General features: G+C 37.7%; 1 protein-coding gene and 1 pseudogene across 8 annotated transcripts in view; one reads left to right on the forward strand and one right to left on the reverse strand.

Annotated features, from left to right (window-relative positions):
• Positions 1–13,248, forward strand: part of LUC7L (LUC7 like) — a 28,722-nt gene that overhangs the window by 5,350 nt on the left and 10,124 nt on the right. For 5 of the 8 annotated variants that reach the window (XM_036225314.1, XM_036225313.1, XM_016136755.2 and 2 more), the window contains 3 exons: positions 989–1,087; positions 10,587–10,697; positions 11,559–11,702. In XM_036225314.1, the coding sequence (XP_036081207.1) occupies positions 992–1,087; positions 10,587–10,697; positions 11,559–11,702 (351 nt within the window). In that variant the 5' untranslated portion in view covers positions 989–991. Of the gene's footprint in view, positions 1–988; positions 1,088–1,688; positions 1,740–10,586; positions 10,698–11,558; positions 11,703–13,248 lie in introns of all 8 variants that reach the window. The other 3 variants (XM_036225312.1, XM_036225309.1, XM_036225310.1) reach the window with 1 other exon arrangement.
• Positions 5,861–5,979, reverse strand: LOC118607437 (annotated as a pseudogene).

Genomic DNA, 13,248 nt, shown 5'->3' on the forward strand with positions numbered 1-13,248 from the left:
CCATCATTATTCGTTTACTGGTTATGTAGATGTGGTTTTGTACAATAGCTTAAGCGATGTCTCGTTGGGATATTGGGTTTTGCTAACTTGAGCTTTTATGGCTTGATAGTATGCTCCTCAATGTGTAAACTTCCTGTTGCTGTTTAGATGGACAGAGGTAGGTGAGAGAAAGAGAGAATGTGTGTGTGTGTATGTATACAGAATCCTGTACTCGGGATTTAGGTAAGAACTGCACAGTGTTTTTTAATCGTTCTACATGTACTTAAAACTCATTAACACATCAGGCTAACTTTAATACAGATCATTTGATTTAGTAAAAGAGCCTTTTGTTTCTCAAGCGTGGCAACTGAGTAGACTAATTCTGTGTCCCCAGTTATATTTACCAGGTTAGGAGAATGTTTGGAGGCTTCATTTGGCTCTGAATCAAACCTTTTCTTCTTAAACCCTTTGGTATACAAAGAGCTACACAAAGCCAAGTCAGGTTGTGCTGTAGTTGCCAAAACCTGATTTCTATCTGTTCTTTTCTCTCAGCTTTAGTACTAAGAATCTTGAGTAGTCAAGATACAAGAAGGAAGGAATGCCTAAAAGCTCGTTGCTATCAAGGACATTCTTGTTTTCTGGCTTTTTCCACCCTCCACCCTACCCCGCTACCTTATTGCCTCCAATGTTGCTATTCACCGAATAGATGTTTCTTATGTGTCTGATGCAAAACTAAATTTGGCAAAGATAATTCATAGAGTTTTCGTTATTAGTCCAATTATCTTTGGGTCTAAAAGAAATGTAAACCTTGCCACTGTTAAATGCGCTAGTTCTGGGTATCATATCATTTTGGTAAAAAGTAAATAAGGCTTCTCAGCCATATTCTTTCTTAATTTTCTTATAGTTTGGTATTAAGAAAAGTATTATTTATATTGATGACAGTTAAAACACCAGGTCATTGCTTTCTGATGATTAGATGTTCATGTGTAAACTTGTTTCTTTCTCACAGCGCATGGATTTAGGAGAATGTACCAAAATCCACGACTTGGCCCTCCGAGCAGATTATGAGATTGCAAGTAAAGAAAGGGACCTGTTTTTTGAATTGGATGTAAGTTTTATTTGGTGTTAATTAGTCCCTACTGTGAAGAGCCAAATACTGAACTAACAAGGATAATGCAACATATGTAAGTTATGAAGCAAACAAAATAGATCCGTATTATTCCATCACTAGACCATGGCCAATACCATTTTGTGTCTACCACCCCAACGCTATTCAGCATTTTGTTTATATCATTGTGTTTTAAAAATATATATTATTACATGTTTTTGTGATTCCTTGAATGTTACATTTATTCTTGCTTGTTTTTGATTGAGCCTTGTAAAAATGGTTTCATAGTGTAGATAGCTGTTAATCCCTTAGTGTTTTTGTTCAATATTGTGTTTCTACTTACCCATTTTGTTGAATGTGGTTTGTTTCCATTGCTGCTTGAGTATTCCTCAGACTATCCATTCTTTAGTCATAGATAATTGAATTGATTCTAGTTTTTTTTTTTCTATTACCAACGGTATGATGAATATTATTGAGTATCTTTTTGGTGTACATGTATAAGGGTTTATCTGGGATATATTCCTGGGAGAGGAATTGGTAGCTTATTCATCCTTTTAAGATGGTTCTATAGTGTCTTTTTCTTTTCTCTTGTTTGATAAAGCGACAGAATCAGTTTACACCCCCAATAGCAGTGTATGTATCTTCACCAAAGGTTGGTATTATTGGACTATTAAACTTTTGCTGTTAAGTGATTGGTTATAAAATGGTATTTCACAGCTTTTCTTTTCTCTTTTCTCTTTTCTTTTCTTTTTTTTTCTTTTCTTTTCTTTTCATTATTACTCCCAAAGGATCCTTTTTTAAATCTTTTTTTCCTAATCTATCCTCCTCTCCATGATACCCTGGATATCATGATATCCATGATACCAAAGATAGCCTGCATATCAGTTTATGTACTGTGATCCCCTCCAGGCCACAAACTATTGTCATATCTAAAATTTTTTTCGCCCTTTAAGACCGGTTTTCACCCTTCCCCCATTGAGAGTGCATGATTTAGAGTCAATCCATTTTGATATTTTCACTAATCATCACTAGTATGATTGGACATCAGTGGAGGAGTTTGAGGCCATTCAGGTTCCTGAGCTAAAGATTGGGAAGGGACTTTTGATGTAAGGAAGCCAGAGAAAAAGAAAACCCAAAGAAAGGCATTTCACCCCATCCCCACCCCCCACACAGGTCTTTTTAGAGGCTGTAGTGTTGCTGGAGTAAATTCTGTTTAATCCAGTAGTCTTAAAAAGTGGTAAAATTAAGAATTTCAAGTACATTCTTTAACAACTGTGCTTTTCAGTGTTGAATCTTTGAATTAACTAAAAATGTCTTTAGCAACAGCTCAACTAATATTGGGCTTGGAAATGGAAATCTACATTATGAGTTTTAATTCTTCAGTAAACTGAAAATGCTTATGTAAAGAGGCCATTACCTTGGCGTAGCAGGTTTCAGAAACTCAGGTTTCAGATATTTAGGTTGAAATCTCGGTTTTAGTAATGTAATATTTTTGGATCACAAATCTTAGCATTTCTATTAAATCAGAAAGAAGGTCAGTGCACTTTTTAAATGGCCTGATTAATGCTAGAGAATAGATTAATAGAAGAAATCGAGACTATGGAAAGAGACTGAAATATATATAGTAATTTATTTTGTTACGAAGGGTGTGTGTTCAGCCAGAGTGGAGATGATGGGTTTTCAATGAAGCATTGAAAATTGGATTAGCTGGTTGAAAAATACCAAGTTGGATCCTAAGAAAGGGTACTTTGTTTTGTCATCTCGAGATGTTATAAAGCCTAGAAGCTGTAAGAGAAGGATAGATACATTTGTCTATATAAAAACTCAAGATATTAGCATATAGGAAATTCCCATACATAAAATAAGACAGGAAACTGGGACAAAATATTTGTAGTATATATGATGATGGGCTTAGTTTCTTTAATACAGTAAGCCCTCATCTTCAACTTTGTTGGTTGGTTCTGCAACTTTAAGTGAAGCAATGTATAAAGAAACCAATTCTACCATAGGCCGGTAGTTATAAACCAGTAAAGCTCCTATAGCATTTCATTGACTTTGAAAAAAAACAGCGTTGTTCAGTGATGTTCTGTATATAAAATTCATCATGACTGACAAGAACAGTATCGATAGCTCAATAGAAAATGGGCATAAGACAGATAAGGACATTTCCTAGCAGGCATCTAATCCTATGACAGGTGCTCACCTCACTCAATTAAGGAGATGGAGAGTTAACTAATCCTGATACATCTGGATAATTGAGCATCTCAAGATGTGAAAATATATCCCAGCACTACCAGTCGTGAGAGCACATCCAACTGATAACTTGCATAAGTACAAAGATAAATTTGCTTCAGAATACTCCTACAGCATTACTGCAAAAATGAGGAACCAGATAACTTCCTTTCGTAAGGCACTGGTTAGATCACAGAACTTTATCATGGAATGATGTATACTGTGGAAAGAGAATTGCTGTAGTTTATGTTGATGTGAAATTACCTCTAAAATGGATTAAGTGAAAAGCAAAGTATGGTATGATGCTTTCATAGTGTTTTTTTGTTTGTTTTTAAAGGGAGGATGTTTTACACTTGTTGACATGCTTAGATGTGAAGGGTGTAGTTTTATAGGCACTCAGGAGGTTTGAGCACTCTTGGTTGGAGGACTAGAGCAGGTCAAAAGATTTTTTTGGTGCTGTGTGAAAATTCACCATAGATTGATCCCTCCCTCCAACTCCTTAAAAGTAATACTGACCTACAGAAAATTCATGTTAGAATGTTTGATAACCAGTGCTGAGAACAAGTGGAAGAGGTCCTCCTGCTCTAAAGAATGACGGGTAACCTGGAGTAGTTATGTTTGTGGGAGGGCAGTCTGTCAGGGACTGTCAACATATCCATGTACATATATTATACACTTGTCCCAGAACGCCACAGGTGGGAATGTTATCTTAGGGATGTGTGCAAGTGAGTACACAGAAAAGATGTTCGTTGTAACTATTTTCAGTGTCATGAAAAGAAGCCGTAATGAAACTATTAATGTGGGGCTGATTACATGAACTGTGGTCCTATAACCTATAACACTGATGCTTCATGAACCTCCTCTAGGCTGGGGTGTTAGGGAAATTTTACCTTAAAAAGCTTTTTACAAGAATGGCTTTAATATATTATTCACACACCATAGAATTTACCCTACCTTTAAAATTTTTAACATATGTATTAATAGTGTTTTTTGACGTTCGTGAATTACTTACAATAACTAAGTAAAAGTGACCTGACTTTAAAATACCATGTTAAAATAACTTATTTCCTTAATTATGCAGGATAAACTTGGAAAAAGAAAATCTCAAAATGTAGGTTTGTTAAGTTAATTTGATAAAGGACTTAAAAGATATTTTTGGTGGGCAATGTATGCTCACTCTGAACAAATTCCAGAGCTCTGAAAAGCTATCTGGTGAAAACTCTCCCTTTCTATGTGACCAGCCATCCACTACCTGTCTATGGAGTCACTTGTATCTTTCAAAGAAAGTCCATTCAGAATGAACAAGTACATTTATCAGAAAGTTGTGATTTTTCTTGTTATGATTTTGATAAGCAGAACACATCAGAAGATTTTTGGCCAGATGTGGTCAGTGGGCTGGACCTACTCTTGTTATTGCTGACGTGTTGCTGCCTCTTGATAACCTGCTATTGGCACTCAGCTCCCAGCCTGTAGCCCATAGATTGTCCAGCTCTCAGGCTTGGGACCAGTAGCTTGCACATGTCCATATTGAGATTGGTTTCTGGAAGGGCTACAATGTGATCATCACTATTGGGTATGGACACAGGTTTCATTTTTACAGGTTGTGAACCATTACTAATCCAAGATTTGTTCTGATTTTTCTTAGTAACGTATATATTTGTGCAGTTCACCAGGTGTTTTGGTAGAATCTCTTCATTGTTGGCAATGCTGTGAGGTGGGTCAAACATTTATCTCCGAAGTCTCTGAAAGTGCTGTAAGATTGACGTTCTTTTCCAGAATTAATGGAAGCAGCATCATATGATGATGCTGAGGGAGAAATCAGATTCTCTTCACTGAAGCAGTCAGGAATATTTAGGAGCTCTTTTTATCCAGGTTATATTACAGAGACAGCTATCCAAAAAGCATAACGTTTATTTTGTTTTAATATTGAAAAAATTTTAATCAAATATCTTAAATATAGCAGGCATTTGGATTATATTTTAAACCATTTTTGTTATACAAGTGATTTTTTTTATAACAGATTATTAAAGTCAGATCAACATGAGAGCTTTGCATACTAGATAATAGATACATAAGACATCCATGCCTTTTGTTTATTTTAGAAAAGAAAACTTTTTTCTAAAACTTGAGTTTTTAGTTGATTTATTAATTCATGATGCATTAGTTTAAAAATTGTTTTACAGAAGGTGGCATTACTACTGAAATCAATATTATTTCTTAACTAGTTGTTGAACTCATAGCTTAAGTGACATTTGATTTTCAGTAGATCTTTATAAGAACTTACCAGCCCTTTTTACAAATTTAAAATATTTGTAGACTTTGAGTCACCTCTCAGCAGTTTGTAAGAAATTGTTTTAGAATATTCGCCTATGTATGAGAAGACATAGATGTTTATTGTATTATTTTGAATTAGTGAAAAAGTGAAAACAAATATGTATGTTTTAGAGACGTTAATTTTTTTTTAGGCAAGGCAACCCTTGGTTGACCTCACAGATTACAAGGACCTTGTCATCTTACAATCCCTTATTTTTTTATTTTTAACGCTTACAGCACCTGGTCTTCCTAGATGGTCTCCAATCCAAGTACTAACCAGGCCTGACCCTGCTTGGCTTCCGAGATCAGACAGGATTGGACTTGTTCAGGGTAGCATGGCCGTAAACAGAGAGACTAAAGTAGTTGTGTTAAAATGCAATGAAATACTGCACAGCTGTAGATCCTAGAAGATATGTACATTGATGTGAAAAAAGGGAAAAAAGGAAACTTGTAAAACTATCTTGTTTGGTTGGAATAAAAATTGTATGCTTGTTTATCCTTTTCATATAATTTTAAAAACTATGTACCAGACTCTTACGTGGTTACTTCTTGGGGTGGAGAGAAGAAAGAATTATATTGTGTATGTCATATAAAGTTGTTAGGCCCAGTCTGATTGCTGATATATAGTAGACAGAAATGAAAATTTTAAAAAGTATTTCTACCTTGTGACTTATTTCTACAATGCTGTCCTAAGGAAATGATTGGAAATATAGGGAAACACTGGTGCACCAAGATGTTTGTGCTAAGATTGTTTACAAGATTGAGAAATTGAACACAACAAGAGTGCTCGAGAAGAGGGAAATGAATTGGCACTCATAGACTACCCTTGAAACTAATGTTCATGAAATCCATTTAATGACTTAATCCAAGACAAAGATACAAAATTGTATATGCTGGAGATTTCAACTCTAAACTTCCATAATCAGGATTTATAGACCTGAATTTGAAGCCTTTCTCACTTGTGCCCTTCTGGTTCCTTGGAGGCAGCCCCTTATGTATTATTATAAAATACAAGGAAGCAAACACTTTTAAAAGTAGTAGCTTGCTTCTTAAATGCCACAGCATTTGGTTGGTCAGCTTTTTAACAGACTATTTTAGAGGAGTTGCTGGAAGCTGGTGTTACTGCCACTTCAAGGATTACCTCTAGGTCAGAATTCTGAGGCTCTGCTGGCAAAAAGGAGGTAGAGAGTCATGCTCATAGAACTTTGAACACTTTAAAGCTATGGTTAAGTAGAATATTATTCTGTTAAAAAAATGACGAAAAATTATTTACCAGGAGGGTGGTTTTTTTCACTTTATTATGGAGAATCTCAAACATCAAAAGTAGATTAACAGTATAATGAATCTCCATGTACTTATCACTCAGCGTCAGGAATGATCACCTCATGGCCAGCTGTGTTTCATTGTTGTGTCCCCACTTTTCTCACAGATCTCAAAACAAACCTCACATGATATTATTTCATCTGTAAATATTTCAGCATTATCATTGGCTTTTGAAGTTCTCTTTGCCATGCATACAAACATCTAGTGTTATACTTGATCATGACAGAATCTACTTAGCATGCTTTAAAAAAATGTGTTAAGGAAAATTTTAAACATACAAAAGTGAACAGAATAATATAATGAAGTCTCCCAGTTTTCAGTGAATATTGACATGAAGACTCTTGTTTCATCTTTATCCTGTTTTCCCCACTGGATTATTTTACTGTGGCTCCTACATGGAGAATTTCATCTGTAAATGCTACAAAAAGTATATCTAGAAGATAAGAATTTTGTTAAAAGTAATCATAATTTTAAAATAATTTAACATCATTTCATAGTCAGTGTTCAGATATCCCAGATTTACTCAAAAAGGATTATTTTTACAGTTGTTTGACTCATTATCCAAAATAAGGGCCACACATTAGAATGTTTTGTCTTTTAGATCTATTTGTTTGAAGAAATTAATTTTTAAGACACATCCAGGATTTTGCTGATCATCTCATGCTGTGTTTTTAACATGTTTTCCTTTATCTTTGAAATTCCCTGTAACTTAAGAGTTAGATTTAGAAACTTGATCACCAGATTTAAGGGGATTTTTTTGACCAGGATATTTCAGAGGCAGAGCTGTGCCCTTCCTGTTACATCACCTTGGGTGGTACAGTGATCATTGTTAGGCCTGAGGGTTGCAGGCAGCTTAACCTGTCCCTGTTGATTCTAAAGGCCTCCATCAACTTCTGGCCTAACTAATACTTTAAGCAGCAGTTGAGGATTATTGCCTAGATCAGTTATTTCACTAGGGTTCAGCATCTCATTAATTTTGAAGCATGTAGGACATTCACATATTTCATAATGTAAAAGATACAGAAGATATATTGTGAAACCTCTCTCCTGCTCTGTTCTTTAGTTACCTAATTGCTCCCAGAAGTAATATGTTGTGAAAATATAGTTAACCATTTCCTTAAATTGTCATCTTTGTGATGTTTTAACAGGTTTCTAGAGCAACATACCATATAATTAATTTCAGACTGTCTTTGATATACTGAGATGAGTTCTTATTATACTTTGTATTTTTGTCTAGCAGATATAGTGTAATAGGCATTTTATACGTCTGATATCCTGGGTTAGAAATCCCCGTGTGATTTTGGGAGAGTTAACTCTACCCTTTCCTAAAAACTAGGCTGATGATAAATGCCTCAGAGTTGTCAGGATTAAGTGTAGGAACTTCGGAGCCAAACAACAAGGGTCCTTACATACTGGTGCCATCACTTAGTTTGGAAACTATACCTCAGTCTTTTCATCTGGGAATGGGAGGCTTTAAGAGTCCCTGCACAGCTAACTTGAGGCACATGTGGAACAGGCAGCACGGCCCTGGGCCGTATATTTGCTGTGACTCTTGACAGCATGGGCTTTTCTCAGGCTGCTGGCTGGTGTCATTGCTGCTGGGCAGATGTATAGACAGTCCTGTGTGTGAAGGGACAGTCTCCAACAGCAAAATGAAACCCATGTGCCTACCGAGTGCCAGTGCTTTACTCAAGTGCCCTTAGTAGCTCATGTTTTCGAGAATTTGGATGACTTCCTAGTAAGTGATAGGTTGTGATTAGAACTTAGTTTTTAGGCTCAAGTACCTTTTTTTATATATAAAAAAAATCTCTTTGAGGAACCATTCTGAAATTGAGAAGCACAGTTGGGGGGGGCAGTAGAAAAGAGCCATCTTTTAAAGAATGTGGCAATTAAAAGACTTCTCTGTTGTCTGTTCTGTGTTTTGAAGTTTACTGTTTAGTTTATAGCTTAGATGTTTGGTTCAGTAGCCAGTTTGGATTCTGCTTAAGATGCAAGTGAGTGCTTTGATTGGTAAAGGCATTGATTGGCAGGGTCATTAGATATCCGTTCCCCATTTGGCCTGTGATGGATGGTTCTCTGGGTCTCTCAGGTGTGAGCTCATGCTATTCGAGTAGACAGTAGAGGGACTCCACACTAAAGTCTCAGTGCCTGTGTGTGGATGAACCTGGGGCATCTCAGGCTGTTTTGGTATCTGTTGTTTCAGGTTAGCACAGGGGTATGACCCTTATCAACTCAATGACACTTTGATCCTGTTGAGTCCCAGCTTCTCTGCACAGTGCATGCAGGCAAGCAATCATTTGCTTTCCTGATTGTTTGATTTGAACATAGTGAAATGTTTATCAAAGAATATTTGGATGACCAACTGGAAGGAGGTCCTGAATTCCCAAATTATGGAGTAAAATCTGGAAGTTGTCATCAGTAGATTATGCTGTGTCCTGGAGGACTCAGCACCTTCACAAAGCTGCTCTCCGTCTTGACCTACTCTCAAGAATGCATTTATTTGAAAAGAGTATTTAAGATTTCTTAAAACTGGAAAAACAAACTGCAACATGTAAAAAATAAAAAGTAAGGTTTCTGTAGGAGACCATAACCCTCTCCAGTGCCCCTACTGTCCATTCCAGTGTCAGCTGATCCTTGTGGAGTGCTTTCTTAACAGCTGACCTGCTCTCTCCTGGCCATCTTTGGGGGAGGAGAAGGGGACATAGACACCATTTGGTTTGTTGGCCTAACTTTCATCTATCTAATCATTTCCACTCCAAATTTTCTCTTCTCTATTTTTCGGTGATAGATCACATTGTCTAACCCTGTCATCCACTGCTAAATTCACTTGCTCTCTCTCATAATTGACATGATGCTGACAATAGCAGGTTGGCTCACGGATATAACTTAGGTTCTTAACGGTTGTAGCCTGATAATTGAATATTTACATGTTTATTTGAAGTTACGTTGGGGACTTTGACTAGTAAGGCAGATTGTTTAGCATTTTTGACAGCTTATTTGTATTTTATGGTTTCCTATCAACTCTTTTCAGAGTAAGCAATTAGATTTCTAGAGCTTCTTTTTCTTTATCTCTTTGGGTAAGTAGTAACCAGTTTTCCTGCTACTTTAGTAGGCAATAGCTAATCGTATTCACAGCTTTCAGTAATATTTGTTCTATTGTTTTGTTTTGAGGTGGAAGGGGGAGCTCTACCCTCAGAACATGAGGGGTAGTATTTGCGTGGCTCACAAAGACCAGTGAGTACATCATCTGCATTTCCCACAGCTCACCAGAGGAGGGCTCTAACATCAGTCCTGGTCCAGCCTTTTCTGTCCCTCAGAGAACACTTTTCATTATGGCCAAGTGTAATTTTCCTCGGTATTTTCTTGGAACTGTTATTGAGGGATGGGGGTCCTTTTCCAAATTTTGGAAATAAATTAGATGAGAAGACCATGCTTCTGAATGATCATTTAGTTTAAGAAAACCCCTTGATTTAATGTGATGATGGATGTGTTGGCTGGAGTGTAGTTTAAGATCTTCCCACTGAACCTACAGGCTTTAAGAAACCAACCCAGGAGTTATTTTCCTGTCGAACAAATGGGTTCTGAGACCATACCTGTAATTGATCCTAGCTCTCTGTTTCTCCTGAGCTAGGCGATGGATCACTTGGAGTCCTTTATTGCTGAGTGTGATCGGAGAACTGAGCTTGCCAAGAAGCGGCTGGCAGAGACACAGGAGGAGATCAGCGCAGAAGTTTCTGCAAAGGTAACCCTGGGAGGCTTTCTCCTTGAGTTGTTGATGCAAATCGCTGTCTTATAAGAACTGGGCTGCCGAGGGGACCAACAATGCACCATTAACACTGATAGTGTATCTTGGGGATGGACAGTACTTGCCACCTTGGGTGTTCCAAGTAAGGAGAGAGGCTGTCAGCAAGCTCAGCTCCCAGGAAGTACTGCCTCTTTCCCTCCCACCACCGCACATAGTTTTTAAAGTTAATCTCTTTAACATCCCACATAAAATAGGAAAAGTGATGAACTGTGGTGCATCTATATCATGAAATGAAGGTAGATCTACATGTAATTGGCCTGAGTGTTAGCTGCACTATTCTTTTGTTTCCCCTATTCAGAGGAACTAAGTTCATTCATTGTTTTTTCCTTTTAGTTTTGTGAAAGCATCTTTTGGGATAAATGTAGTTGCTAACTGAACCAAAGGTGCTATTTTATTTCTGAAAGAAAATACAAATAATTAGGCATTTCGTTTACAGGGTAAGTTTATGTATTTAATCCTAGACATTTTATTATCCTTACCCAAAAGATTGAATTGCAGTAGACATAACAAGAGACAGCCTGGAAAATGACCAATGTTACAGTCTTTGCAACTGTGTTAGAAGTGACAGATTTCACTGCTTTTATTGGAATGTGGTGCACAGATTTAGGGTCTCAATGATGGCAGTAAGGGTGTTATAAATATTACAGTTTGCATGTGATCTACCAATAATCTTGGGCTGTGCCATTTATTTTCATGGAACAGACCAGAAATCCAGGAAGAGAAATATGCATTTTCTTTGCATTAAAAATCTTTTGTTCTGGATGTCTGCTTACCTGATTTTTGTTTTCTCCTCCTCAGGCAGAAAAAGTACATGAGTTGAATGAAGAAATAGGAAAACTTCTTGCTAAAGCTGAGCAGCTGGGAGCTGAAGGAAATGTGGATGAATCCCAGAAGATTCTTATGGAAGTGGAGAAAGTCCGTGCAAAGAAAAAAGAAGCTGAGGTTGGTGAGAAAAATGTCTTAGAGAAAGGGAGATTTAGTAACTCCAGAGAGTCGATCATATGCGCTAAAATTAAGCTGTGCCTCCATTTTTTTGAATCTTGGGAAGGAGTTAAAAAATAGGGTGACATATTGACATGATCACAGCGCGTGCACACACAGGTTTATCTTTGCTCTGCCCCATGTGACCTAAGACCAGTCGCTTGCCAGCTCTGAGCATAGTTTCCATGTGTATAGTGCAGTCCTGAGTATTGAGTCATTAGAGCAGTGTTAATGAGCACATCCTGTCAAAGGTTCCATAGACACCAGTTTTACTACCTGTTCTTCTGGCTCCCTAGAGAGTTGATGGTTATTCAGCTTGGGTGACTGGGCTAGCGTTGTACTGTAGATTGCTGTAAAGAGTAAAACCTGGGTGTTCATAGCAACACTACATCTTCAGCAGAGAGAATCTGTGTGGGTTGGGATAGCATCAAAGTAGTATTGGCTGGAGTGCCCGGCCAGGACACACTGTCAGTGTGGTGGAGGAACAGATCAAGGGCTCAGTGTTTGGATCATTAACCACCATTTTCTTCCTAGATTATTTTATCTGTTGGATCCTCTCTAGTTCTTAAATCCTCGCCACTGGAATTGGAGGTGGCTCATGTAGGTTTCAAGAATGACAGGAACAGTAGAGCCAGTGGGAGACAGAGTGTGTTCCTTTAGTAAATGCTCACTGAGCTCCAGCTCGGTACCAGGCACTTTTGTAGTTGTGAATGAGCTGGAAGATGCCCTCCTCTCATGGAGATGGCACTGGAGTAGGTGGGGTGGGGGTGCAGGCAGAAGGGAATGTGAACAGTTGGGTAAAATTCATTCAGATGAAGATAGGTGTTCAAAAGATATAGGGTCTAGGTTTGAGAGTGACTTTGGGTTGCAGGGGATCTCTAGGTAGGGTAAGGTGATCTTGAAGGCCACTTAGCTAAGACTCACAGACCGGGAAGTTTATCAGAATGTTGGGGTCAGGAAGGCCAAGTAGGGATGATGAGATGGTGGTGTGTAGGTGCTCTGGTGCAAGTCTGGTTTGGGTTATCACTGTATCCCTGGTTTAGCATGGTACACATAATAGGATAGTGTTAAGGGCCCATGGATGTTAGAGTATTTCCCCTTGAGGTGGTGACAACTTGAATAGGGTCACTCATGATGGAGCTGTCAGGACTGCTTTCCATGGTCCCCTAGCACAGGCTGGAATTGAGGTCAGTGTTTGTTGGAAGGTGGTGTGGAGATAATGGTTCGCGTCCCTGGCAAACCAACATCCCCTTCAGTGATAATTCATAGATAATCTGTTCTTGAACATAAAAATGAGACAGATAAGAATTCACAATACAGAAATGACATTTTTATATATAAATGTGATCACACTAAAAGACAAATGGAGTCATGAATGTGACAGTTATAGGTGATATTTGTGAATCAGGTATCTTTCAGATAGCTAATGTTATACCTCCATTTCACACAGGATTTAAGTCCCTGTATATTTATATGAGTCCTGTATAGGATTTAAACCTCTATATAC

The sequence above is a fragment of the Rousettus aegyptiacus genome, unplaced genomic scaffold, assembly GCF_014176215.1.
Source record: "Rousettus aegyptiacus isolate mRouAeg1 unplaced genomic scaffold, mRouAeg1.p scaffold_m13_p_8, whole genome shotgun sequence".
NCBI classification, from domain to species: Eukaryota; Metazoa; Chordata; class Mammalia; order Chiroptera; family Pteropodidae; genus Rousettus; species Rousettus aegyptiacus.